The sequence below is a fragment of the Lagenorhynchus albirostris genome, chromosome 14, assembly GCF_949774975.1.
Source record: "Lagenorhynchus albirostris chromosome 14, mLagAlb1.1, whole genome shotgun sequence".
Classification (NCBI taxonomy): Eukaryota; Metazoa; Chordata; class Mammalia; order Artiodactyla; family Delphinidae; genus Lagenorhynchus; species Lagenorhynchus albirostris.
Genome location: NC_083108.1, coordinates 44,950,555 through 44,974,725, shown reverse-complemented (window position 1 = coordinate 44,974,725; position 24,171 = coordinate 44,950,555). Strand labels below are relative to the sequence as shown.

The 24,171-nt window shown below is 41.0% G+C and overlaps 1 protein-coding gene across 1 annotated transcript in view; it reads right to left on the bottom strand.

The window, feature by feature from the left end:
* Nucleotides 1-312: 312 nt before the first annotated feature.
* Nucleotides 313-24,171, bottom strand: part of CDH2 (cadherin 2) — an 80,069-nt gene continuing 56,210 nt past the window's right edge. Inside the window, exons 14-15 of the mRNA XM_060170612.1 lie at nucleotides 11,661-11,825; nucleotides 313-1,686 (exon numbers count right to left, since the gene is read on the bottom strand). Of these exons, the coding sequence (XP_060026595.1) occupies nucleotides 1,480-1,686; nucleotides 11,661-11,825 (372 nt within the window). The 3' untranslated portion in view covers nucleotides 313-1,479. The remainder of the gene's footprint in view (nucleotides 1,687-11,660; nucleotides 11,826-24,171) is intronic.

Here is a 24,171-nt window from a genome sequence, read left to right as displayed (position 1 = left end):
TAAGAATGACACAAAGTTCACTGAACTTAAGGATGTGATTTGTGTACCACCTTCAGTGTAGTCTATTCTTGTGTCACTCGATGTTTTTCTTCTATGATGAGAAGATCCACAGTGGTTCTCTCTGCTGCCCACTGGACACGGCTGCCACGCTAAGGCTTTCAGTGGTGAACAGTGCAAGAACTAATACACGCTTTTGTACTACGGTTCTCAACGCAACTCCAGGACCTGGATCTTTGCAACATTCAAAGCAGCTCAAGTAGAAAAGAAAAAGTTCAAACCAGTCACCAGATCCAAAATTAGCATTTTATTCAGAACGCTGGGGTCAGAGGTGTATCATTTATATTCTGGTACACAATACAGAGGCAAAGCTGTTGTCAGAAGTCTCTCCAGTTTAAAAGCTTTTTTTTTCATTTTTTTAAAAAAACACACACTTTAGTAGTGCCACCAGTGTCAGGCCACCCCTTTCGTTTCTTATGTTTCCTTTTTTTTTTTTTTTGGTACAAATTATGTAAAACATTTGTGCTAAGAACTTTTCTCCCTCCCCGAACAAAAATGAAAATAAAAAATAAAAAAAATTAAAAAATTAAAAATTGAGTATTCTAACTACAGCTCAACAACTGAATCAAATGTCACTGTTTTGTAAATACTTTATCCATAACGAAAGATATAAACATGCAAAAAACCTGAATCCAGTCCAAATAATACATACACGTGTTCTGAAGTTTCTGCACTTCTCCATAGACTATGCCAATAAAACATTATGTACACATACCATTTTTACAGTGAAGTGGAAAAAATACAGTAAATAAAAAAGTGTACATGGATTAAGACCAAAATGTGTCTAACATTCTAGTTTATGAAAAAATTCAATTTTGCTACAAATTGGTGATATGAAAACTCCCTTTATTTGCAACCAGCTGCATAAGTTTTAAGATTTTAGTGGAAAAAAAAAAACAAAAAAAAACTAAAGTCTAAATCTAGAAGTAATGTACATTTTCCAATCTCATGGTCTCATCCCCCAAGATAATAAAATTGCTCCATGAGTGGTTTTGTCTCTTTAATTCCGTATTTTTAATAAAAGCAAATGCATTGTAACAAAAGCGTGTCGAAGCATATCATGGTTTAACTTACTGCTCCCACCACAAAATATTTTGTCTTTTACTTATCATTTCAGAAATCAGTACCATTAAAGCCTTAAACATAAAACTAATTCCAATCTGAAAAAGGTACAAAAAGGCACATAAAATCCCAGTGCTTCTGTACTGTAAAATTCAAGTGTAACTGAGCTCAGTGTCTTTCCAAACAGTATTGGATCACTGATATTCCCTCTGAGCCCAAACTGGTTTACAGCCTCTGCCACAGCCTCCAGCAAGCACTGTGCTAGTAGACTACAAAGTTCAAGCCTAGCTTCTGAATGCTTTTTGGGAATATCAGTTGAAATTGTTTGTACTTGTCCAAAAGCGAAGTTCACCCTGAAGTTCAGTCATCACCTCCACCATACATGTCGGCGAGTTTCTTGAAGCGGGGCCCCCAGTCGTTCAGGTAGTCATAATCCTGGTCGCCTCCACTACTGGAGGAGTTCAGGGAGCTCAAGGACCCGGCCGTGGAACCACTGCCTTCATAGTCAAACACTAAGAGGGAGTCATACGGCGGAGCTGTGGGATCGTTGTCAGCAGCTTTAAGGCCCTGCAGTTTGGAAGACAAGAAAAGGATGAAGAGAGGGTTACAATTAGCAAATCCACAAGCAGACGCTAGTGGTCCCGTGGCATCAAACACTTGTTTTTAAGTTTCCACCTGCAGACCACCGCATTTGCAACCCAGAGAAACTGGGGTTATCACCATGTTTGAAAGTTAGACAAAAACTAACTGTTGTCTTTTCCTCTGCGAAGAAAGAACCCTAAGGAGTCTAGCCCAGTGAGGCCGAAACATACCACGGGACAGGGTTCATTGGAGAATGCGTTTGACAGGTGACAGAAATGAATGGCCAACTGCCTGAAGCTGTGAGGGGGAAGACCCTAAATGAAGTCTGGTGATGCATTCCTGTAACAGTACATCGGGCAAGACCAGTTTTGAATAATTACTGGAAGAGTAAGTTACATGAAATAATACAGAAGGCTATGAAATCATGTGGTATGTGGACCCTAATCTATGTAGGGTCAGTCAGAGGATTCTGACAACAGACTGGCTTAAAAGGAATTATAGGCAAGGCAAAAAGAGAGACATAGAAATGAGTGCCATATGATCCTTGCCCTCTGTAAGCTTACAGTCTAGCATAACAGACGTTATTGTAGTATGAAATAAATGATAAACAAGTACCCAAACTATGAAGTCTAGACAAAAATTATCAGAATGCTGAAAACAAACTTCGACCGGCGATGAGAGCTACGTGTCCAAGGAGGAAGTGGCATTCTATTTGACATAAGTTTGGAAAGATGTCAAAGGAAGAAAGAAGATGGGCCAGAAGTGATTACAATACAAGGAAAGTTATTCACTAAATCATTTATGTTCTCAACAGAACATAAAATGTGAAATTAATTGATAAATTGTGATCAGGTATTATTTTTTAAGAACGGAGTGACTTCTAGCTCCCACAGGCTTTAGAAACGTCATGATCCAATATCAATACATAGTATAAACATTGAGGAAGAGGATCCTGCCAATGTAAAGTAATATGTGTATACATGGCTCTTAAAAAGAATTGGAAAAATAAGAATCAATGAAATGCTTATCAATACACTTAACTCCTGCAAAAAGATGCTTTCTTTATACATAACTCATGTATCTGAAGCTATCGTAATTCATAATTATGCTCTACAAAACTTTAAAGATTTAATACTATGTCTTTTTGCCACATACTAAGTATTTTTTTATACTAAAAATACTAAGTATTTTTTTCTCTATTTTATTCCCACTTCCATTCTAGTAAGTCCAAGATATACCAATGTTAGTCTCCAAACAATCATTCTCTTTTCCCACAACTCTTAGATGTAGACATAGAAAATGGACTTGAGGACACAGGGTGGGAGGGGGAAGCTGGGACGAAGTGAGAGTAGCATCGACATATATACACTACCGAATGTAAAATAGCTAGTGGGAAGCAGCCGCATAGCACAGGGAGATCAGATTGGTGCTTTGCTATGACCTAGAGGGGTGGGATAGGAAGGATGGGAGGGAGGCTCATGAGGGAGGGGATATGGGGACATATGTATGCATATAGCTGATTCACTTTGGTGTACAACAGAAACTAACACAGTATTGTGAAGCAATTATAGTCCAATAAAGACTTAAAAAAAAATGCCGGTGGGCTTATGGTGGCTTCACTCATCCAAGACGTGATGAACTGTCCATCTTTAGATCAGTCCTTCCAATCCACATGTGTTTTATGAGTACATATATGTTTTTTATCAGTAGAAAGGAGGAGGGAGAGGGAAAAGGGCCTGAAAATTAAGGTCAGAGTCAGCCCACGTAGTGGTTAAGAGCTCAGACTCTGGGGCGACGCTTCGGCTCCGCACAGTACTAGCTGTGGGACCTGGGCTAAGCTCTACCAGCTTCATTTCCTCATCTGCAACTGTAATCACAGTAATAGGATCATTACGGAGACCAAATAAAATAAAAGGGACCCAAGGGCTCACCACAGTATCTGGCACTTGTTAGAGCTCAAGGAATATTAGTGATTTTTTTTTTTTAATTTTTAAGGTTAGAGAAAAAGATTCTTTGGAATTTGAAAAAAAGAAAAATAGATGTGAAGACATAGCATTTTAGAAACAAAATGGCAGCTGCTGGACTTCAATCAAAAACCAGAAAGAAAAGTACACCCTACTGCTTCCCCATCCCAAAGTCTGTCTCACCAACAATCCTAACCTTTAATTAAACACCACTGTTCCTCTTCTCAGGTAGACTATAACCCAGACATGCCTGTGTAAAGTAAAATAAAACAAGTCTTCCTTGAACTACTTCAGTATATAAAACACAAATAATTTTGGATAGGAGTTTCTTGATCATATTTACGGAATAAGCTACAGGGCAATTCTGTTAAGACGGAGAACTGCAAACTCCCAATTTCTCAAAATTCCTAATTTCTTTTTGTGGTAGATTGTGTTACTGTCCTCAGTGATTCACCATCCTCTCCCTGTGGGTGGATCACACGCCCGCAGCACCACAAGTGCCTCTCTGGAGCCAGCTGACTTCCCTAACCCACTGTCAGGCTTGGCTACCCGACTGGCGTTGGCCAATGAATGGAAGCAGCTGCGTGGAGGAGCCTCGAAGAGTCTAACATGCTTCCACCAGTCCCCTCGCCTTTCCCCCTCTGCCAGGAGAAGAGCCTGCCCCAGAGGAAAGTTTTCCTTCTGCCTGGATCCTGAAATACAGAAGATATGTGAATCACGGCATCAGCACCAAACTGGAAATACGGAAAGGTGAAGACGAACTTGAAAGGGTCAATGGCAGGGCATCATGTGTGCCTGGATTCCCTGGAGATGAAAACCATGGCCTGTGCTTCCTGTGACTTAAAATAAATGCTAGACGCTCCCTGGTCTTCACCAGTGTGTTAAAGGGCCCAAGACTCTTCATCAAATGTCTATGCCACCTAATTAATTTCCTTAAAACAAATATAACACTGGTGAGAATCCAGCTCCATACTCACCACCGAGGTTCTCAAAAATATTTCTTAAAAATTTTTTTAATCTCCTGCCCTGACTTTCTGGTCATTCTGATAGCTGTTGAATCTATGCTTTACTTCTTTTTTAAAAAAGGGGTTCAGGCTATAAAACCCCTGAGAGGTCACTGTGCTAGCCAGAACATCAAACACTGCCTCAGGTTTTCATGATTACAAAAGAGCAAAACCCAGTGAAGTTTTCAAGAATTCTTAGGCAAGAGCCGTCTTTCTAGGCTGAAGGTTAAGAACTTTAAGTCCCCTCCACTTGGAGAGCACTGATTTGTATCCGAGAATAAAATATGACTGTTCCGGCTGAGGCATTATATCAATGCCGGGTAGTATTTTGGTAATTCTAAAAAGTTCATAGTCAAGCCCTGAGAAACTGATGGTGACAGGCCGGCAACCAGGGTGAACGTACCGATAAATCTGGGAGTGGGAGGCGGGGCACACGAGCTCTGGCCCTCCCTTATGGGATTCCTTTATTTGTACGTGTGGACACCCCTTCACATGATGTGTGACACGCTGTTGCCACATTTACAAGCTAACTGCATGTGTTTCTCTCTCCCTACCTGGGTTTGACTAAATCTAGAAGAGGATGCGCTTGTTTCACCTTTCCTGGACAGGCAGAGCTTGAACTCTGGATAAATCTGAACTAGTTTCCATAGTGAACTGCCTCTGTCAAATCAGAGCTGTGGCCCTGGCTGAATTCTTGCTGAGCTTATATTTATAGACTTCTGATCCCATGCTTTATGGATGGAGACATGCTTCTATAGGGACTATAAAAAACCCACATTCTTGGGTGAGGGAACACATGAAGGATGTAAGAGGAAAGAGGTCCTATTGATCCCTTACATTCAGTCCTCTATTGTCTCAAATCCACCGCCTTAGTTCAGGTCATCATTATATCCTGCCTGGACCACAGCAAAGGCCTGACTGGTCTCCCTGTCCCCAGGACTATTCCTGCTTTTTTTGGGGGGGTGCGGTGTGCAGCTTGTGAGATCTTAGTTCACAGACTAGGGATGGAACCCAGGCCCTCGGTAGTGAAAGCGCAGAGCCTTAATCACTGGACTGCCAGGGAATTCCCTATTCCTGTTTCTTACTTACAAACAACTGTTGGTTCCTTTCTCAGACGTTATTTGATTATTTGATGTCAATCCTCCCCACGCCAAGTAAAACTTTCTGATTGCTATCCCCTACAGCAGTGTTTCCAAAATAAGGGAGGAGTCCCCCTTGGTGTATGCAAGATGATTTTTAATTGGTGCATAGGCACTTTAAAACAATTATTTTTATTTAAAAAAAAGTTACAATTGATTAAAAGTTTAATAAGTACATCATAGATGAAGTTTGCAGACATGGAAAAAACTAGGTGTTACTCAAATGCCTGATGCCTGATGTTAGAGTAAGCTATAGGATGATGTCAAAACCCTCTGAGGAGCATTCAGTGAACCTAATCTGTTCACCCACCTCTTCTGTTGCAACTCTTCTCAATTCCAGCAACCATAACTGAATTATTCACCAAAATCTCCCCAAACCTAAAAAACCCATGTTCTTAGTGTACCTCCATGTTATTTATGCATTCATTTCCTTCTAGCTGAAACGTGATTCCTTTTGTTTAAAATGTCCCATCTCATATTTTTTCATTTAATTTCCATCCATCCATCCATCCACTGTTAAAAATGTCACTTCTGGGCTTCCCTGGTGGCGCAGTGGTTGAGAGTCCGCCTGCCGATGCAGGGGACACGGGTTCATGCCCCGGTCCGGGAAGATCCCACATGCCGCGGAGCGGCTGGGCCCGTGAGCTATGGCCGCTGAGCCTGCGCGTCCAGAGCCTGTGCTCTGCAACGGGAGAGGCCACAGTAGTGAGGGGCCCACATACCGCAAAAAAAAAAAAAAAAAAAAGTTTTCCCCTAACCATGACCGAGAGTAATTCCTGTGGTCTCTCTGGTCCTCTTTACTTTTATTGCCATGTTTTGGTTACACTAGATTGTGACATCCCTTTCTGCTGAGGTGGTGTTGTATTCATTTCATATCCGCTGTCCAAAACACTGCTTGACATCCAGTAAGTATTCTAGATGGTAGCTTTGTACTGTTGTCCTGAGCTTAATTTTTTCTCCTCAGCACCTCGTTCATGTTTCTATCTATACCTTTCAGAAGAAGCTAGGATTTAGGTTTAAAATATCTGCGGACATAAAAGTATACCATGATCACATGACAGTGGAATTCTGTGACTTAACGCCAACATGACTGTGTCTCCTTCTGGGAAATTCATTTTACTGAAAGCTTTTTTTTTTTTTTTTTTGAAAAGGAGAGGTTTCTATCTGTTTTATTTACAGTTATAGGGCAGTAGAAAGTTTTTACTCCTGAATAGTAACTTGTAATGATAATACAATACTAATAATAATTAAGAGATTTTACTATGCAACAGTCACTATACCAAGCACTTTACATCGACTTTATTATTCATTCCTCACTGCAATCTTAATAGAAGGGTCTATTATCACCCCCATTTTATGAATAAGAAAACTAGAAATCCAAGTGGTTACATCCAAGGACCTTGACCTTGTACAAGGTCACAGAGCTGTTAAATGAGGCACCTGGATTTGAACTAAAACGCCTAACTCTTGTAGGAGAAGACAAAGATATTTTTAAAAGAACATGTTAAATTTAATTAATAGGAGAAAAAAGGCAACAATTTTAAACTTCAGGAGTTTTAAACAAAGTATTCCAGGAGCACCTTCCATAAGTTTTTTAATAATATTAATCAAAAGTCAGTCCTTTAATAGAAATATGTCCTTGGTTTTTAGATTCCTGAGATAAAGAACTATACAGAATTAGTATCGTTACTGGAGGTATGCTAATATCTACTGTCGGGCTGAGATTAAATGACACTGTTTCAACTTTTCACCATCTGAAGGTCTTGTTTAAAAATCTCAAAATAGAATGAAATTCTGTGTTTAAAATTCAAAAATGTGTGATTTGTTTTACCCTACCTACCATCTGGAAACGCTATCATTTTTGAGATTTATTATTTAAATAAACAAACTAGAAAAATTTCTCATGCGTTTACCTATTCCTTACACCTGTAAACACACTCCAATTATAATCACCACTATATTCTTCTTCCTTTGGAACATTCGGTATTATGCTAAACCAAATAAAACCTGGGGATAAAGAAATCTGTTTGTATTTTAAGTGTATTTATAAAATGTGCTTGAGTTCTTTCTAGGTGACTTCAACCACTTTTAAAACTTTATTTTTATCTGTCCAATTATAGAAAGATACTGTACAAGTCTTAATGCGTGTCTTAGGTGGAAGAATCTACACAGTGAGTCTGAATGTAATCTCTCATTTAGGCCTTTGAACAGTTTGATCTCTTTGGACTTTTCCACAGACCTGACCATCACATCCCTCGACCCTCTTTTTAGTTGTTTTCTGTGACACCTTAAACGCCTTAGACTTTCTTTTTCCTGTGTCCAAAAGTAGGGCATTTCTAGGTATAGATTTTGGGTTCCCCTTTCTACTCCATATTCCTCTGCCTTACAATCACATTCAATTTCAAGGATTCAGTAGCCATTTGGGGAATAATTTCCAAATGTGATCCTTTTGTCCATTCATGTACTCACCGAACCAGTGTGCCCCACAATGATTCCCCAGGGATACACCTCTTCCACTGGACCACAGGAGGGCCCTGAGGGGAGGTAGAAGGGATGCTTGGGATAGGAGTCATGGAGGGAGGCGAGTTCTAGGTACATTGGGATGTCGCAGAATGGTGCCCACCCATACTCTGTGTCCCTGACCCTTCTTGGTCTGGTAAAGACTTAACTAATATCTAGAAAAAGGGCAAAGGACACTCCAGGCAGGAAAAACACTGTGGGAACTGGTGCTGGCATGGAATCACAAGCTGAGAAGAAATTACAAGTAGAGGTCTCTGTTGCTGGCCTGTAGGATGCAGGTAGGGGAGGGGCCTGAGACGAAGCCGGACCACCTAATAAGAACCAGATCTAATGGGTGTCCTCTGCCTGGCAAAGTCAGAGTTCAGATACTGGAACGTTTGCCTGGTACAGAGATCACGCTAGCAGCAGCGCAGGGAACTCACACAGAGAGAATCTCTGTCTAATGTCTTATCTACACATCACTGGCACAGGATGTACACACCATAGAGATTCGGTAGTTATCTGGTAAATGAATAATCCTTAACCAAGCTCAAGATGATTTCCAAATGAGCCATTTCTAACAAATGCAGACAATTTTCAAAGTATGGATGGGTTGTATTCTGGAAGTTAATCTGCAAGTCAGTTGTTCAGAACAAACTTCTTCATATATGTATCCACGCATGTTTGCTACGACCTCCAGCCACTTTATAGACTGTGTACCTGGGCGCTGTTTTAGGAAAAGGCGATTCCAAACGGAAATTCCTACTGTGTACCTTTTCCTACTGTGGCATTAGAAGTGTTGGGTAACTGAACCTTACTAACTACTCTCCTCTCTCTACTGAAGAAAATCCAGTCATGTTAAAAAAAAAAAAAAATGAGTGAACGCACCAGACACAAACACAAGGTACACAAAACACACAACTTGGAACAGCCAATATCCTCACTTCCTGAATGTAATCGGCACCACTGAGAGTGAAAGCCTCCAGACATGGGCCCCAGTGAATCCCAGCCAAATGCAGATGGGTGATGCTCATGGCTGCACGCCCTACACGCCTGCCACAGTCCTTGAATTCCTTGAAACAACAGAATCTAAGAGTTATGCAACATAGTAGATGTTTAGGTTACACAAAGAAGAACGGGAAATGGCCCCCGTTTCAGAGAGAATGGACGCACTCATAAGGAAGAAATAAATACTAACAGTGACACCCCATGGTGAGGGAGAGTCTTGTAACCTTCCCAGGGGTATCAAAGGGGCTTCACAGAGAAGGGGCGCTTGAGTTGAATCTGAAGGCTAAATGAGTGTCTCACTGAAGGTCAAGAAGGAAGGGCTTTGCAAAAGTTAGTTAAACCTGTGATGCTTTTGAGGAACTACAAATAGTTCAGGGGGCTGCAGCACAGAAAGGGAATGTGGAGGGAAGAGAGGGCAGGAATCAGATTACTGACAGCCTTAGAAATGACCCTTAGTGCTTGAATTTTATCACGAGAAAAGCAGAGTGTCCTGGATGGGATGGAAGCCCACGGAACAGTGACACTTCAGGGACTGGCAGAAACATTCAGGTAAGTATTTGCTGAATTACACCAAAGCCAGAAATCTTGCTTGAAAAAAATCCAGTGCCTACACCTACAGTCAAAGGTTCACTATATCTTGAAACCTGACAACCACAGGAATAAATAATTTCTTGTAATGACGAAAGCTAAATTAGAAGTAAAATCATCAGAAGTAAAATCATCAGGCACTCTTATAGATTCAAAAATATCTAGTTATATATATATAAATACATTATATTTTATATAAAATATATATTAATTTTATAATATATATTATATTTTATATAATATATATGTTTTATATAATATATATATTATATTTATATCATATATATTCCTGCTAATTCCCCTAACCAGGCCTATATGTATATAAGTAATCTGGAAAAGTCGGGGCATATTTTTGTACATAAAGGAGTTACCAGCATCCTGTTTTTGCCTTCTATCAGCTTTTAAATCGTGTCTACTACAAATTAACCAATTACCAATTTAACAGAAGTGAACAGATAAGTTCAAAAAGTAGCATGTATTTTAGGAATAGATAGTAATGAATACTGTAAAGACAGATAAGCTAATTTTGTTTCAAAACTTTTCCTACAAACTATAAGAGCATCTAAAAATCTAAGGTAGATTGATTATGTAGATGTAATATACAACTATTTCAAGGAAGCCCAGAAATGAGTCTTATCTGCACGAGACTGAAGGCAATATATACAACAGATGCTTTCCACTTTGTAAGGCACTGAGACCAATTCTAATCTTGGAGATTCTGAGTGGGAGGATCTGGCCAGAGAACACAGGCCCTGCCATATATTCGCGATCAATATCAATATGTATCATTTTCTTATACTAACAATAAAAATTCGAAAGAAGAATTGCAGGGCTTCCCTGGTGGCGCAATGGTTGAGAGTCCACCTGCCGATGCAGGGGACACGGGTTCGTGCCCCGGTCCGGGAAGATCCCACATGCCGCGGAGCGGCTGGGCCCGTGAGCCATGGCCGCTAAGCCTGCGCGTCCGGAGCCTGTGCTCCGCAACGGGAGAGGCCACAACAGTGAGAGGCCCGCATACCGCAAAAAAAAAAAAAAAAAAAAAAGAATTGCAGTAAAACTGTAGACATGATCAAAAGAAGCAGTATAAATCATCTGACTTCAAAACTTAAGGATTAAGTGTAGCAGAACTCTTGGTCAGTAATGAAATAAGAGAATACCATAATAATTTTGACAGTGGAAATCATATCTGTTATATTCAACAGAGAATTAGCTGCCTCTTGCAGAAGCTCTTAAAACTCCTCAACTAGACAAGTATTTAAATCACTTACATAATATTTAATTTAGCTGCTCTTCCTGTTAATCTCATATGATGGACCTCTCGTTGTTGGGTAGGCACTGAATTCTCACCATTTGTGGCATTCAAAGGGTACAGTGTGAGGAAAATGAAAGTGAACTCTTATTACATGTATCGGTGCTAATAACTGAAATTAGAATTCACTATAATATCGTTAGCCTATTTATTACTTGTAATCTAGGGAAAAAATTCTTTTGGAGAGAGTGTGACTAATACTGATAATATATACGGATGTCATTTACAAATGCAGAATATTAGTTGATCCGTCTCTTTTGGGCTGACCAAAGCCATCTCATCTGTTCTCTGTTACTGAAGCCACATTTCCTTTTGCATAAAGTTAGGAAAAAGAATTGTGTTTTAATGAACTACATAGCTGTATTCCCAGCAAGTTGTGGTCTCCATAGTACTAACTGTTAGCATAAAATGAACACCCTTATAAAAAAAAGTGAGTCTCTCTTTGCACCTCATTAATAAAGTCACCGATGTCCCCAGGGTGCGGGGCTGCAGATCGAACCGGGTACTGGGGCTCAGCATGGATGGGTCTCTCATCCAACCGTCGGATTCCGACCGGCTTGATGGCATCTGGCTCCACGGTATCAGGCTGCTGGAGCTGGCTCAAATCATAGTCCTGCAAGAGACAAAACCAACACCCCATGGGAGACGGGCATTAAGATGGAAAGTTACAACCTCTGTTTTTAAACTCATACCCAGAATGCATAGAAATGAATGAAATTTAACATAATGGAAAAGTTGCCACTAGGAGCTTTTCATGTTATGATTAAATATTTCTTTCACGCAGCTCTTTCTTCTGTGTTTTTCATTTCGACAGTCTGTGCGCCATCTGCTTTCCTATGTTCCTCATCAGTTTCCAATGGGAAACAGCAGTGAGATGAGGTCCCACTACAAAGTGACTAAAAAACCGACTAGAAAATATAGTTGTACCATAGAAGTAAAAGTACTAGCTTAATGTTGATGGGGTTCAGGACAGCTACCCCAAACTATGGCATCGTGGCATATTAAATATCTGAAGCTCAAGCACTCTTTTTAAAAACGGCAGAAGCAGGAACGTCCCTCTGACTCTTCCCACCTCACCCTTCTTCCCTGAAACAGGTTGTAACGTTCCCATGTGAAAAGCCCCCTCCTGGACCAGGAGGAGGAAAGTCCTCTTCATCATCAGAGACCAGGATTTGGGACCTAGAACTCTGCACAAACAAACCTTTCTTTAATGATAAAAGAATTACGTGTTTATGATATAAAACTCAGAAAATAAAAAAGCTATAAAGAAAGCAATCTCATCTGTAATTCTGCAATGCAGCGGTCATATTTGGGTGTATTTTATTACTATAATGAAATGTTATTTTTTTTTAAAAATTTTTATTGGAGTATAGTTGATTTACAATGTTGTGTTTGTTTCCAAGTGAATCAGTTATACATATACATATATCCACTCTTTTCTAGATTGTTTTCCCATATAGGCCATTACAGAGTATTGAGTAGAGTTCCTTGTTCTATACAGTAGGTCCTTATTAGTTATCTATTTTATTATATACAGTAGTGTGTATATGTCAATCCCAATCTCCCAGTTTATCCCTCCCTCCCTTACCCCTGATAGCCATAAGTTTGTTTTCTACATCTGTAACTCTATTTCTGTTTTGTAGATAAGTTCATTTGTACCCTTTTTTTAGATTCCACATATAAATGATATCATATATTTGTCTTTCTCTGTCTGACTTACTTCACTCAATATGGCAATCTCTAGGTCCATCCATGTTGCTGCAAATGGCATTATTTCTTATTCTTTTTTTACGGCAAACCTTCTTAAAATAACCCTTAACTTCCTAGTTACTTCACCATTTACTACTCTTAGCCCAAACCCTTTGTCTTGTCAATTCTTTACAAATTTACTGTTTCTTTGTCTAAAGGGTATAAGCTCTCCTTGCTCTGGTTACTTCTTCAGGTCTTCATTCTCTTGTGAAGGTCCCCATGTACAGGTAAAAGTTCGATCAAACGTGTGTGCTCTTCTCTTGTTAATCTGTCTTTGTTGGTTTAATTTTCAGACTCAGCCAGGGACCTGAGGAGGGTCGAGAAAACTTTTTCCTCCCCTACAATGTTATATTGCTTTCATATTAAAAAAAACTGTTGCAAGTGTATTTTCCTTTACTTAGAGGAAGGCATTAGTTCATCAAGGTTTCAAAACCACTTCACTCCTCCCTCCCTTCAGTGGTCTAGAGCAGGGGTCCCCAACCCCCAGGGCACAGACCAGGCCCCACAGTAGAAGGTGGGCGGCGGGTGAGAGAGTGAAGCTTCATCTGTATTTACAGCCGCTCCCCATCGCTCTCATTACCACCTGAGCTCCGCCTCCTGTCAGCATTATGGTGAGTTGTATAATCATTTCATTATATATTACAATGTAATAATAATAGAAATAAAGTGCACAATGAATATAATGCACTTGAATCATCCCCAAGCCATCACCCCACCCCACTCCGGTCCGTGGAAAAATTGTCTTCCACAAAACCGGTCCCTGGTGCCAAAAAGGTTGGGGACCGCTGGTCTAGAGTCTGCCAACTATTGTTGGTGGGTCCAGTCTGATCTGTGGCCTGTTTTTCTTGAAGAATGGCTTTTACATTTTTAAAGGATTATTTAAAACAACGGTAACAATAAAGAAGACAAAGAATATTCTACGGAGACTATATGTGGCCCCCAAAGCCTTGCTATCTAGCCCTTTAAAGAAAAAGTTTTCCAACCTCTGGCCCAGAGGTAAGAAGCCAGGGAGTGTGGATTCTCTTCTGGTGCAGTCCTGTGGGAATGTCTTGGAAATAACAGCCTGTTCACTTTGAGGGGCAGAGAAGAACTTGGGAAGAAGGATGCTCTGGGCATTGGGTGGACCTTCAGAACTACTTTCAGCTTTAGCATCAGCCAGCTGGACAGGAATGTCCAACGACACTAACTATAATGTGGAAATGCATCAAAATTTTAGGTTTGGGCAAATACTTTATAGTTTTCAAACCTCTAAATTCTGGTGATATAAAACGTCACATCCCCAGCTTAACTGAAATTCTCTAATTCACTGTTGATATTTACAGAAAGTACAGATTTGCTGGTACTCTTTTTAGTTCAGGCTTCATCTCTGTCTGAAACCAGCTCAAAACTGTTTACAGTTATCTCTATAGTGGTTTTGATTCATTTGACGCTTGAATATTTACCATGTTCTGGCAATGCTCGAGATCCTTTACATATGTTTGCTCATTTAATGCTCTGAACAACACTGTGTGACGTTAAGTTTTATTATCCTCATTTAAGAATTGAGGAAACTGAGTCTCAAATCACCCAAGTCATCTGTCGATGGCTCCATATCTACTGAGACACAGAGACAGGCTCTGACTTCAAATGGATTAGACTCTAAAGCCTAGCTCCTGGCGCAGGCATCCGGGAAGGCGAGTCAAGTCCCAGCTACAAGGTTGGATGGATGAGGGAGAAGGGGCAGGAAGGTGAAGAATGATTAAAACAACAAAGGAGTCACTGACATTCAACCCACTATGTACCAGGAGCTATACCAGCCTCCTGTAAGTGTCTTCTCACTGATACTTCTCCTTTCTTCTTTCTGAAGAATGCTTTATTACCATAATTTTAGATGAAGAAACAGACTCGGAAAGGTTGAGTAACTTGTCCAAGGTCACACAGCTGGTATTCGATTGACATGAGAATCAAAACCAGGTGTGTCTGACTTCCAAATGTCAATCTAACACTGAGCTCTGTTCGTTGAGACGCCCTAGTTGTTCTGACAACCCTCCCCTAAACAACTCTTAACCAAGGGCTTCAACTAAGCCAACGAGTGAAGGCACTCAGGAAAAGCTCCTCCTCTGAGGGATGTACAAGGTGTTACGGGAGGGGAGGCAGGCACACAGAGTAGGACAAGCCAGAGTGGGATGTACGGTTGGTACATCGCCAAGTATAAAACGCTCAGAGAGGGAAAGAGCGCGTTAGGTTCGAACCTTGAATGACACGTGGGTTTGGGAGAAAGGACCATTCTGGTGGAATCAACAGCGTGAGCAAAGGCATGGGGATGCTGTCTCCTTTTGTGAGGGTAGAGTATTTCAAAGCACCCATACAAACTTGAGTGAAAACACCTTGATCTTGCACACATGGGCTCCATTTAAAATTTTATAGGACGTGTGAGTTATTTATAGACTATCTTAAGGCAGAGGCACATAATGGTATGACAGACGGGAAAGCCTTTGAAATGTTAAAATGTTATACAAAATAAAAAGAGGGCTTCATTTAGAGAATTCTGAACGCTTACATATGAAGAAGCATCGTTTTCCAGGTGATGTTTAATTACATAACTACCAAGCTTAACAGAGGGGCTTAGCCATGAGTAAGTGTGTCTTCTGACAATGATGGAAGCTTTTTTTTTTTTTTTTTTTTTGCGATATGCAGGCCTCTCACTGTTGTGGCCTCTCCCGTTGCGGAGCACAGGCTCCGGACGCGCAGGCTCAGCGGCCATGGCTCACGGGCCTAGCCGCTCCGCGGCATGTGGGATCTTCCCGGACCGGGGCACGAACCCGTGTCCCCTGCATCGGCAGGCGGACTCTCAACCACTGCGCCACCAGGGAAGCCCGGAAGCTTTTTGTAGAAAGGGAAAAACAGACTCTAAGTACAGGGATGATGACAGTTAATAAATATTTTTACACTGAGGGTGAAAAATGCTCTATTAGAGATCTCAATTACATGAAATTAAGTAATTGAATCTTATGCTCAAGGACTGTCTTTAACCTGGTGACACATTCCTTGACCGTCCTCAGTATATCACGACAACTCCATATAAGAATACAGAGTGATTTCTTTGGCATAACTGGAGCCACGAGAGGCAGTGGGATGTTTCTTACGTGGAAAGGACTTGTCCACCTTGATTTCTTATACAGCTCCCACTATATCCAAAGGTTACAAGCAGAAATGCATTATGTTTGGTTGACAGCGTTGAAAAAATTTTCTAATAAGTTGTCAACACTCAGACTTTGGGATATTTTGCCTGCAAATAGGAAGATGTGGTGTAAAACCAGGCTTAACTTCTGACACAGAAAGCTGTTACAGCTGAGAGCATCTATCTCGTTTGGACAAGGACAGACCGTCCACTTGGCCTGCTTCGCTTATTAGTGTACACATGCACGAGCATATTCATTTACAGATTCTTACCTTCCTTTCGATAGCCCTTTCCTACTATCTTAAGAACCAGAGCAGGAAGTCTAAAGATGTCTGTGGTCAATATGTCAGGCCCATAGAAAGTGCTCACTAAAAATGTGTTGAATAAAAGTCTCAGGGATGACAGTCATGCCAGATGTGCACAAGAGCAAGAAATGTGCTTTGGATCGCATGACACACCATGGCAGGGATTCACAATGGGGAGGAAGGGAAAAAGACCCCGGGTCCCATTGCTGAGACTCTTGGCCATGGTGAGTACCTCCCCCTCCGTAATGCAAACGTGTCATGTTCCTCAGATACACTGATATCTAAAAAAGAGGCACAAACCCACTGATTTACAGGAAACTAGAATTTGGGTTAAAACACGCGGCTTAACTTTTCTCTGTGATGGTTTCCCTTGTCTATTGCAAATACGGGATATGAAAATCTGATGGTGGTATGAAGTGGGCAGAAGTGTCTTCAGATCACAGAGACGGTTTTTCTGTCCACATCCATCTGTGCTCTATGGCAGAGTCCTGCCCCGAGGATCCAATTTTAAGCCTTTTGGTAAGGGGTCACTCTATGTGAAATTATACACCCTAAATTATATATCTTTATAATCCCATGATGCTTTACTTAAACACACAAATTACAGCATGTAGGATAAGAATTCTAAAGAGAATTACAGAGACTGAAAACATTCTCAGGGTCACTGGGTTCATGGCCTTACTTCTGAAGATTAGAAAGAACCCCAGAAGAAATCTTTATTTGGTTCCTAAAACTCTCTAGAGAAACAGTGGATCTGAAAATTCTCTTACGATTGTCAACCTTACTTTGTCAACATTAACTTCCCAGAGAAATCCAGTTTTCAAACGAAGGCCATGGAAAATCTTATTTTAACTAACGTTTGGAATATGTGTTATTTGGCAATGGTCATGAGAAGCAGGCATAGAATTAGGGTTTTTAGATATTAACATTGCAAGTAACTGAAAACACTTCTTTCTGGGTCTATGATTTGAAATGTCTTAAAGGTGACACAATTCTGGGAGAGTTAGTAAGAAGTTAGTCAGCAGCTTTAACTCTGGTTCTGTCTTTTCTTATTAAATTCCACTGACTTGCAATGATCTATAATTGGTTCAGAAAATGATACCACGAATTGACCTGAAGGCATTTGGTTACGTTTAAATAAAATAAAATGCTGCTTCAGTATAAAGTGAAATTCTAGATTCCCAGGCAAAAATTTCAGAAAGCTCTGTGGCTGGTAGAATCTACAGAATCGTGCAATTATGTCTTTTTTTTTAAAATAATTTATTTATTTATTTATTTATTTGCGGTACGCGGGCCTCTCACTGTTGTGGCCTCTCCCGTTGCGGAGCACAGACTCCGGACGCGCAGGCTCAGCGGCCATGGCTCACGGGCCCAGCCGCTCCGCGGCATGTGGGATCTTCCCGGACCGGGGCACAAACCCGCGTCCCCTGCATCGGCAGGCGGACTCTCAACCACTGCGCCACCAGGGAAGCCCCAATTACGTCTGTTTTATAGAGCGATGAAAATATTCATTTACCGTTTCATGAGTATCCAAAGAGAGCTTACTGGGTGCCTGATTCCATTTTTAGCTCTGAGAGTGTGAAAGAAGGAAACCAGCCTTAACCTGGTGCCCATCATCTGTCAGGAGTTACCTTAGGTGCCTCCTTATGTGCTATCTCAGACGCTCCAAGCAAAATCCTGCCAAGAGAGTGCTGTTCTATCCCATTGATTCCCGTAACTCAGAGAGGTTAATGATTTGCCCAAGATCATGGACTCAGTTAAACAGTGTGGAAGGAGCAAACAGAGACCACCAGAGCAAGCAAAATAACAACTAAAAAAAGCTGTATCTTCATATATAGAGAACAGACCTGTGGCTGTCAAGGGCGGGGCGGGGTGAGGGAGGGAAGGACTGGAAGTTTGGGATTAGCAGATGCAAACTATTACATATGAGACGGAAAAACAACAAGGTCCTACGGTATAGCACAGGGAACTACATTCAATATCCTGTGATAAACCATAATGGAAAAGAATATGAAAAACAATATATATTTGTATACCTGAGTCACTTTGCTGTACAGGAGAAATTAAACACAACATTCTAAACCAACTATTCTTCAAAAAAAAAGGCTGTACCTTGTTGCCTGGGCCAGTGAAGAAAGGGACAGAAGAGTTTGCTGAAGGGGGTAAAATGAGGGGCTTTAAGAGCCAGAAGGGAAGTTCAAGGTGGTTATGCTAACTAGGCCGTGGAATCCAGGACTCTGGTCTGCGCACAGCTGGTTAAAGCCTCACTGACTTTCAGTCAGAAAGGAGTCTTCACTTGGGTCCAACAACAGTCTGTCACGTGAGGGAGGGGGAGGGCTCTCAAAGTTCCTGGTCCTTTCTCAGCCTCCACCAGTGAGACCCAGGGATGGAACACAGGAGCCAGTTTGGCTGGTTGGTACAAGTGGAAAATGTTCCTTTTACAGTAGCAAAGGCAAGTAACTTTCAAATTCCCATATAGATAAGGTAAATATTTTTAATGTTTCAAAACTGAGTGAGAGAAATAAAAATACTAACATGAAAGTAAATGGACAAAATTCTCAAGGGAAAAAAAAAAGGTACCCGATACCTTTTACTTTTCCTTGCCTGTGGCAAAGGTAAGAAACCCTTCAGTCAGCCACAAAAAGGAATGGAAGATGGAAAAGGAGAACATTATTACCTCACCCTATATAGCTCCTGGCATTAAAATAATTGAATAAAATAACGATAAGGTGTCAACACATTACTACACAGCCGCTGACAGCTAAGTTGAATACACTTGCAAGCTTTATGTAAATTACATTACAACCTGATTTTCTTCCCCAGTGAGGTGTAGTTACGATGGTAGCTATTTACGCAGGGGAATTGATGTGGAAAACGAGGTTGATTCTAGGGATTACGAAAGCCCCCAAAACAAAAGATTTGCTAACAGCTTTTCTGGTTTAAATCATAAGCCTAATAGAAATAAAGTAACTTGGAGACTTAATATATAGATGAAGGTCCCCCATTCTCTGTTTTCATCTCACTGGAGAGCCACTTTACCACTCCCCACAGTGGGAGGGAGGTGAGTCTCCATTAAACACATTCATGGCTTCTGCTTCCGTGGTTTACCGTTCATGCTGCCCTGTCACAGCTGCTTTTAAAATTCTGTTTTTGAGAATGAGCACATTCTTTGGTGCAAAATTGTGGTTCTGCTTCAGAAACTGGCACTGTTGAAATTTTATCACAACTTATTTCCCATTGTAAAATTATGGCACGTTTTTCTGGAAACACATGCAGCAAATACAATGCAATTCAATTTGATTCAACAAAGACTTTCTGAAGAGTCTCTTGGGCCACATCGGTTACTGACCTCATAGAGCTTTTTAGTCTAGTGTCTTTTAAAAGGACACATTTAAAGCTAATATAAATTTAACATAATAGATAAAACTATTACAAAAATATGGAAAATGAAGGTGTAAAGGAGCTGTGAAAGAGGTGTTGCTGAAAGAAATAAGGATGTGGATATACAAAGCATTTCTAGCAGAGTAACAGGGGCTTCAGAAAGATGATATGCTTCTCTCAAAATGTAAGATTTATTTTTTACCCTGATGTTTGTAATTTCCCATTCTTTCCATGTAATTCAGTTACTGCCTTATAAACATGGACATGTTTTTTTAACCCTTTCAAGCACTGTCTTGGGAGACAAAAAGTATAGCTTTCTGAATGCATCTTCAGTAATACATTCTCACCCCAAGCCCCAACTTCTCCTTACGTAACACAAAAATGTCACCACTCTGAAAAGGTCAAGGTCATTCTGTCTTAGCGTGACCTATTATTCTACCTTGGAGGAAATCTAAAGATAGGTAATAAAGGAATGGCAGTATTTGGTTGGGAATATGGTGACGGCATCAAAATCCTTCACTCGTTTATGTCACGTTGTTTTGGAATTTCCTAAAGAGATATAGTCTTTGTTTTAAGATAAATTTACAAATGAAATCAATACAGAAAAGGGAGTATAGTATTGTGATTTTAAAAAATGGATTCTGAAATCAGAGCATCTGGATTCAAATCCCGGCTCTACCCTATCTATCTGGGTGACCTTGGGCAGATTACATACATTTCCTGTGCTAACCTTCAGAGTATTCAACCTTTGGACAAAAGAGTGAATGAAGACTTCATTAATGGAAAGACGTCTATAGCAGGGATCAACTTTTCCTGTAAGACCTGATAGTAAATATTTCAGGCTTTTTGGGCCATCGAGTCTCTGTCAAAACACCTCAACTCTGCTGCTGCTGTGTCATAGTAGCTATAGGCAGTACGTAAGCTGTGGACATGGCGCAAGGCCACACAAAATGGAATTTTTATAAAGTTCCAATACAACTTTATAGAAATAGGCAACTGGTAGATCTGGACAACTGGTAGAAGTCTGGCATATTCCACTTAGTATCCTAGCTTTTTTTTACATCCTGGTAACACATACTTGGCATACAAATCTTTATCTCTGTATTGCTGGGTAACTTTCCATTTCTCTAAAACTAAATGTAATAAACTTAAAATCAGTCAGGAAAAATAAACATTAAGATGAATTACATAAAATATTGTGTTAATTTACGTGAAGTGATCAGGATAGTAAATAAAAAAGTCACGTGCAGATCAAGTGCACATTAAAAATACTGAATGCCCAATAGGGAATGGGTACCAACCAGTTCAGACCATATGTTGTCTGTAGCCTACCAGTGAGTCACCTGGCCATGAGGGTTTTTGAAAACAGCATGAAAAAAGGGATGGCAGTGTGCTAACCCAAATTCCTGGTGAAACTTTCCTTTTGTGAAATCAGTGTCACTCTTTCAATAGCTAATATATACTGGAGTTTGCAGGTGGGTATAAATGCATGAACAACTTGGGAACATATTTACAAGAGTGTGCTTTGGCCAGCAATGAAAATGTTGAAAGTGGTCTCCACAGCTATGTCCAGAGTCAGCCATCTGTTAGCTTGTTTATAAAGCAGAATGATTTTGTAAAGCAGTTATTTCGAAGAATCAAATATACCAGTTTCATTCTCTTCTTGAGTCAGAGGGTCAGGCTTGGTTGCCCACACTGGGGCTGGTTCCTGAGATTGGTGGGTAATCTTTAGAGACCGTCTTGGCTCAAGCAGAGATCCCTGGTCTCAGGGAAGTGGCTGGTTTGGTCTCCAGGTGCTTTCTTGTACCTGTGTCTCATCCTTCTGTCTAGGTATCCAGCGTGGATTTTAGATTTTAGTACCTGTTGCCCAGATTGTATCTCAGGTCTTTTAATAACTTGGCTGCTCAAATTGCTTTTCCAAGATTCTACACTTGTCAGTGTCAAAATGTGCTCAATTTTGCAAGCCATGCTTAACGAATTAATTGGGTCTTACCCTTTGCCTGTTCTAAAGCCAGATTACCAGTGGTCATCTAATAAACTGAGGCTAAGCGCCCAGCCTCACTGTTTCTACAGAGTAACACCTGCCTGCCATAGACAAGCAAGAGTAAATAAAACGTCTTTCATGTGACCTCCATCCCGGTGCATAAGAGCTGGGCCTCTCAAGTCACATGGACCTGGGTTTGAAAACTGGACTAATGGCAATATCTACTGCATAGGGTTGTTGGGATTATAAAAGATTATAAAAGACACGTGAACTGAGAGCAGAGCCCAGTGCCTGACACAGGACGAGTATGTAATGAAACACTGGCATTTATGAATCTGATCATTTCCTGAAGCCATCATAGATTTCAAAAAATGAAAGTGAAGTTATCAGGCTGTAATGGTTCAATTAACCCCGTAGAAAGACTTGCAAACTAAGAGATTCTGGAAGAGGGCCCAATGCACAAACATTCTATGAGTGCCTGCGAGGTGCCAATTGTCCTAGATGCTGGAAGAAAAAAATGAATGTGACAAGTCCCTGCTCTCAGGGCCTTTAAGGTCAGGACCAGGGCTGCACACAAGATCTCAAAATAGAGTCAGACATGGGATATGCTGTGGGAGCACGCAGCAGAGACACCTGATTCAGCCTGCGACCCTGAGAGATGTCCTGAGATGGAATCTTGGGGGCTGAATAGAGTCAGGTAGGGCAAGACTGTGGACTAAGCCATAAAAGTGTGAAATAGCGTGAGACAGGTTAGATGTATAGGAAGTTCAATTCTACTGCAGTTTAAAATGCAAGGTGGAGGATCAATGGGAGGTAAAAGTGAGTCATCAACCCGCAGAGTCCCCCTTCCTCAAAGCCAAACCCTGAGTCACAGGAACTGTGGGTTCTTTCCCCAGCTCAGTCACTTCAATTCTGCTAAATGTGCTTTCTGCATGGAGATGCTGGGGATCTGATCTACTGAAATACTGAGACTAATTTCTAGAAATCGCGTAAGACATTAATTTCATTGAAAAAAAAAAAAGCCAGTTGACACTCATACAGCCATCACATCTGGATCTTTTGGGCTTTGGAATCCCTGCCCACTAAAAAGAGCTCCTGGCATGACTCCTTTTATCCTTAAATACGTGATTCCTTTCACGTGCAAGTGCTGGGCCTCGATCAAGAAGACTTTAGTATCCCCGGGGCGCAGGGGCAGTGCTCCCCAGGTGGGGGACAGCTGCTCTCCCTGGATTTAGGTGAGCCTGACACACAGTGTCCCATTTTCCTGCTGGACCTCCTGTGTCTCCTCCGTGTCCAGGGACCCACTTCTTTCTGACACATCTGGATGGGTCAGATCGATGCTCTTGATCTAGCTGTGGGTAGTTACTGTGAGAAAGCATGTTCTCACAGAACCTCAGAAAGCTTCTCTAAACGCAGGTACCTAACCAGGGTGGCTAGAGCCTTCCAGCTGGTCACCAAACCCATTTATTCTTCTCTCAAGGCAGGAGTGGAAGTGATGTGTCTCATTTCCAGGCCTGGCCCATGAAAATCTCCCACAAATCATCCTTCCTGCCCTTCTGTCACCCAGTGACACATGTATGTATGGCTAGGGTGACCTTGGAAGCCACATGTGGAAGATGGGGGAGTCACTGGCGCTCTGAGTGACTGCGTGGAATGGCACGAACTTTCTCTCTCCATTCCAAACTCCCATGACTCGAAACCCAATTACGGCCAAGTAAGCAAGAAATAAACTTCAATGAGGCTTAGGTCACTGAAATCTTGGAGCTTGTTCGAGCAGCTAGCCTATTTTAACTAAGAGATCTGCCTAAATATATTTGTGGCTAATTCTCATTCTTTCTTTCTCTTTTTCAAAAACCAGTACCACAAGAAACTATCCCATGGTTTCAGAGCACTGTAGTACCTCCTTCCCATAGGAATTTGGTTTTGTTCATGCAAAGCATAATAATTATTATATAATTGACTCAGAGTCTGCAAAAAGGGGTATCTCCAAAGGATAAGCTGATAACATAAATCTATAAAGCTGGCCTGGTATGGAAAAAAGGAAACCAACAATTACTGGAACGCGTTTGCTGCTTAAAGAAGACGTCTCTGTTTAGTTTCCAACAATCACTGCCACGTCAGGATGCAGGCCATCTTTCCATTTTTTGAGAGGACAGGAAGAGCCAGAATTCTTTTATGTGAATTTTTGTCGGTTTTTAAACTCTGCCAGCTGAACAAAACACAGCTGTGGGCTTTTCATGAACAGACCCCCTGTGTCTGAACTGTGACTTTCAAGCGATCCAGAATCCAGCTTTCTGACATGGCCCCGAACCATCAGGGCTGGTAGCAGGTACCTTCTCAGAGAGCTCAGAACCATCTCTGGTGCAAAAGAAACTAGCCC